The 5,651-nt window shown below is 36.8% G+C and overlaps 1 protein-coding gene across 1 annotated transcript; it reads left to right on the top strand.

The window, feature by feature from the left end:
* Positions 1-813: 813 nt before the first annotated feature.
* Positions 814-3,660, top strand: LOC121628578 (the record flags this gene model as incomplete). Its single annotated transcript, XM_041967663.1, has 9 exons — positions 814-946; positions 1,195-1,296; positions 1,409-1,567; positions 2,099-2,292; positions 2,480-2,616; positions 2,692-2,785; positions 2,927-3,259; positions 3,363-3,534; positions 3,626-3,660. Coding segments are annotated over exons 2-9 (1,218 nt in total), but the record flags the coding sequence as incomplete, so codon positions are not given.
* Positions 3,661-5,651: the final 1,991 nt, after the last annotated feature.

Genomic DNA, 5,651 nt, shown 5'->3' with positions numbered 1-5,651 from the left:
AGGTCTGTTTTGGATTCAAGCTTAAGTATGTCTGACATGTACTGAAGGCTGTAGTGCAGAGTAAACACAGATATACTGAAATACACCTGGTTTATGTCTGTGTTCAGTAAACACACTTCTACATTCTCTATCATCTGAATTATATTCTGTTTAGATTTGTAAAAAAAAGTCTAGCAACATGTAGGGTGAATGTTAGTTTAGCATTTAGATACGTTTTAGAAGCAGAATATTTTTTATTAATAAAAACATGACCTTAAAAAAAACACTTTTTGTTGTTATTGTTTAACGTGAAACTTCCAGCTTAACAAATTTATTTAAAATGTACAAACTTATATGATGAACTGAAATATTCATCCAGCTTCAACCACTTATCCAAGGTGGGGTTATGAGGGAGGCAGCTCAAGCAGAGAAGCCCAGACTTCCCATCTCCCGGACAATTATTCTTCCTCCTTCCACCTCACTTCCTCAGGGAGCCATATCCAGTATTAAAAGTTTATTTTAATGCCGAAACAGTAAAGCAGCAACATTCGTTTTCATGACTGGGAATTGGGCTATTTAACTGCTTGGTAGACTGATAATTATAATACATTGATAACTGCTGGCTTCTCTTCTGCCTCTCCTGACTCAAATGGGATAGTTTAATGTTCATTCTTTGAATATGGACTATTTTGTCTGCGCTCCACAGCAGCAGCGTCATCTGACCGCAGTAACGTGCCGTCTATCAGCTGTCATGTCAGCTACACCTGCGAGGCGAACCGTATTAGCTACCAAAGAAGAGAGTAACACAAAAGATGAATTAAGGGGGTAATTAACTCTGAACTCGTGACTCTAAACTCCCACAATCGATGTAACTCCTGAAGTGTAAATTTGCTCCCCACCCCAAGTTACAGCACAGCACTTCACAGCAGACAGCACTCTCAACCGTGGTTTGCAGTCAACATTGTGGGTAAGTAATTAGGCATTTTCTATTACTGCTATGAAGTGAAATATTTTTTCCCATTAAGCTGTTAAAAAAAAGCAACCGAAGTCAAAGCTAATTAAAGCTATTGTAGTCTGTGTTTAGGTTGTGAAATGTTAGCATGACATTAAGGCGCTAGCTAACCGCACGCAATGCTCAAATGTCTCGTGGTCAAGGCTCGACAGTAACATGAGATTTACTGCACAAAAAGTTCATCCTTCCGTTGCTGTCTGAAGCACAGGAGATGCTGGCAAAGGTGGAATATGGAGGAGTGCAAAAATATATCAAAGTTCCACAAAACGAAGAATGCTTTGACTTCTTCCAGTTTCTTCAAGATGGTTTGTGTCAATAGTTTATTTTACTTAAAAGAATCCACAAAGTGGACAGTTGTCAAAATTAAACAAGAAATAAAATATATCTCAGTCTAATTTTCATTGTATCTTTTTTCAGTAACCGACAAATTTAGTCTGCGGGCTCAACTTCTCTCTGAAGGTGTGCTTGTGTTAACGGATACATCGGGCACTGAAGTTGATGTTGACATATTTGATGAGCTGTTAAAATCTGGAGTCCAAAACTTCAAAGTTGGATACAAACAGCAGCCAATTATGGGTAAATATCCTTGATTTAATATTTTGAATAAATAAAACCCTCTTGTAACAAACATCAGTATTTTTTAACATTCAGCTTAAACTTTCTTGTACAAATTTGATTTTATAAAATGTGTGTGTGCTTTTTTATGTTATCACACCAGATTGATGCAGTTGACACAATGCAGATATTTAAGGTATAATCTCTATTGGTTGAGTGGCCTTCTTGTAGCCTGAGGGTTGCCGGTTCAATCCTCGGCCTGTCGAGCTCATATCGAGGTGTCCCAGAGCAAGACACCAAACCCTAAATTGCTCCTGATGGGTTGTGGTTGAGCGGCTTGCATGGCAGCTTCGGCCATCAGTGTGTGAATGTGCGTGTGAATGGATGAATGTGATGTATAATGTAAAGAACTTTAGGTATCATTCCAGATACAGTAAAGCACGATATAAATACAGAACATTTACCATATTCAGTTGCTTTTATATGATCATTTTAAAAAATAATAATAAAAAAAACAAAACCATTTCTGTTATTCTTCTTTTGATCATTTAGATCTTACAATTAATTTGGTGGAAGAAGAATCACCAAATACATCAGGGTCATCATTATCAGGCCCCCCACCTTCACCAGCTTCAATATCAAACTCTTCAGCATCTTCCACTTCATCAGACTCAACTATACCCCTTCCATCAGCAAAAAACAAAAGAGAGGATCAGAAAGAGATGGATCGTGATGAGGCGAAGCAGGTAAAGTATGAAACCATCTGACAAGTATATTTGTTTACAAATTTATTATTAAAAGATTAATAATGAATTTAATCATGCAAGCCACAACTACTTTTCTTAAAATATTTGATCTGTGTGTGTAAATATTTGATCTGTGTGTTATTTTTGGTGATGTGGTATTTTTTTTTTCTTTTAATTCTTTTTTCAGAGGGTTTATTCTATTTTAAGGTCCAACCCAAAGGGTGAGGAAATCCTTAAGGAGTATGACAAAACTAAAACATTGTCAGATGCAACACGAAGACAGATGGTCAATATTCTGGTTGCTGAAATGACAGATTCATATGGGTAAGGCATCCCTCAGAATGACCAATGGAAACACAATAATTAGTTTCAAATGTAATAATTATTTTATTTTAAAAGGAGGATTCCACCCATAAGTACCCGAACCAGCTATGCACTGGGAATTGTGACCCTTTTCCCCTATCTCCAAGATCCATACTCAAAAAATGGATTTGTAAGTCAGAATATTTTGATTTGAAGTGGAATCATTGGTTTAATACTTTTGTTGTCTGTGTTTTTGCTTAATATTTATGTTTTGTCTATATTTTTATGTTTCTATAAATGTGTGTGTGTGTCTGTGTGTATGTATGAGCAGGAACATTATTATGATCCAGAGGCCAATACTGGCTATCTTGCTTGGAGACTCAAGACAGTCCAACGTAACACCCCTCATGGCACCCGTTTGCATTCAAGGCCTGATTACTTGGAAGGTCCAAAAACCCAAAGAGATTCTCTTTTAATTGGTGGACAGCTCTGTGGTGAGGAGTGCAGAGAGGCTCTCTCTATAATTAGACACTCAACAGATAAATTTGTGATTAAAGAGAAGATGAGAGCCACCTTCGAGTACAGACAGAAGCTTGTTCATGACCAGGATGCAACCTCATCAGTCTTTGATGTGTTCCCTCGTTTCCTTGACACACCTGAATTGGTAAGGATATGATTAGGTTATTCCAAAATATTGATTAAAAACTGAATCTTTCCAAATTAAGTAGCATAACTAAATTGCATATGGGTTTTGTTTCTGTTCAAAGATTGACCAGGACTTTTCTATGATGTTTGGAGAGGAAGTATCTGGAAGGTTTCTTGCAAAGTGGCCATCCTATTTCAAGAGCAAAGTCATTGCTGAAAGCCAGACTCTGCCATCAAGTCCATTTATAGAGGAGTTGCGGGCATTGATTAACCCTGAAGCTGAGGATTACTTGGGTGAATACGGACAGTTGTTCCACATCTGAAACACCCTCAGTTGTTCCATATCTAACCCTCCCACCAATTTCATTTTTTTTTTTTTTTTAAGGCTGGGACAGTGATATATCAGCTCTCCTGCTGCTGCATCTCCTGCCACCAACATCAAAAGGCCATAAAAAATCAGCCAAGATTAGCTCAGCACAGCCAACCATCTTGTAAGATTTCTGAAGGTATGTCTTATTAGCATTTGTGTTACCAAAATAATGGTGTCTGTGTGCTACTGTCATGTGTAAGTATTTTGGAAGCAGATAAAGGACACATATTTAAGCATGTTTTACATTTTTGTCACTTAAACTACAGGAAGGAGCCAGCCTTACTACATTCCTGGAGAGAGTTGATGCAAGGCAACCCTTCCTCCTCTGCGTTGGAGAGCACAGAAAGGAAATCCAGAGGTTCTTCATTGTGGTGGACCAGAAACCTGTCCCATGCAGTGCTTTGACATCAGTGGCTGCTTTTGATGGGCTATTCAAAGCACACTTTGTCTTTAGCCTCTCTTATGATGAAGCCCTTTCCAGTTTCTACACTTTCATTCAAACCACAGTGTATAACATTGATGTTGGAAACACAAAGGAAAGCCCACGAGTAAAGGAACTGAGAGCACGACTTCTGCAAGAGCGTTAGTCACTAGTCACCAGTTTCAAAGGTCAGAGCACAGTTTACCATTTTCTAAAAATGTTCTGTTTTGTTTGTAAAGCGCACCACAAAACTTGTTCAAATCTTTGTCAACATTTAAAATTTCATCATGGTTTATATCCAGCAAAAAACTTGCGTTTGAAATGTGGAGAGCTAGGATGTGTTTCATCTTTTTGTACATACAGTGGCTTTAGAAAACATCTTATGTATGGAAAGCCGTTTTATTCAAAATTAAATAAATAGAAAAATAACTAAATTATTGAATATATATATATATATAAATAAATATATATAAATATATAAATAAATAAATATATATATACATATATATATATACATATATAAATATATATATATATATATATATATATATATAAATAAATAAATATATATATATATATATATATATATATATATATACATATATATATGCATTAATTTATTTAATTGGGATCATGAGGACACTTTTATTTTGGAGTAATTTTTGGGAGCAACATATAGTGCAGCACCACATTGTGCTGCGCCTATTTCGTGCTTCTGTTTTATTTCGGATCCTTATATTCAAATTAAGGGGCGGGGCTTCTAGACGTGGGCTGAATGTAGTAGGGGCAGAGCAGAGAGCCTCTAGAGAGAGAGTGGCGCCATCTCCGTTCACTGCAATGGTTCAGTTTTTTCACAGCAATGGCGGCGTATGGAGCCCCTCAAAAGTTCCCGGTAGTTTGCAAAAGCTAAGCAACGGTCAATGTATTTCAATGGAGCAGATTGTCGGAGCTACACTTCTTCAAGGTAAGATGTTTTAATAGTCATATTTCCATATCAGTTGTGCATCGAAATCAACTTGACAGGAGTAATTAAATATGTCGACGGATTGTCCCCGTCTAGATTAATATATTTAGAGATTATAAACCGATAAAAGTTTATGCTAGCACACTGATAGCAGCAGATGCCACAGGCTGATGAATGTAAATTCTGTTCGTCAATATAAATTGATCCAACGCCGTTGATAGCGAGGTTAATGTGTAGGGAGAGCGATTGTAGTTACATTTTTATTTAATTTTAATGTATTTATAAGGCTGTGGAATTATGGACAAAGATATGAAGATGAATACACAGTATTAGATAGCACAATACTCTTAGTATATATGTTTACAATCTTTGCAACTATAAAACCTAACCTGTTAAATGTAACAAACATGTTAACCTTAAGAACTTAACAAAATATACAAATACAAAATAAGTGGCTGATTGTACTTGGGTACATTTGCTGCACTAGACAGCACTCAGCACTCAGTGTGCAGGATGAGAGCAGAGAAGCAGAGAGATGCTTAAGGGAAGTATATCACTCTTCCCTCGTGCAGCATTGTCCTGAAGAACTTTCAGCTGTTCTGGGGTTGCCTGACGTTAACTGGGATACTGTTCTTCTAAACCTTCCTGGTTTGGCC

The sequence above is a fragment of the Melanotaenia boesemani genome, chromosome 18 (assembly GCF_017639745.1).
Source record: "Melanotaenia boesemani isolate fMelBoe1 chromosome 18, fMelBoe1.pri, whole genome shotgun sequence".
Taxonomy (NCBI): domain Eukaryota; kingdom Metazoa; phylum Chordata; class Actinopteri; order Atheriniformes; family Melanotaeniidae; genus Melanotaenia; species Melanotaenia boesemani.
This window is presented reverse-complemented; position numbering and strand designations above follow the sequence as displayed.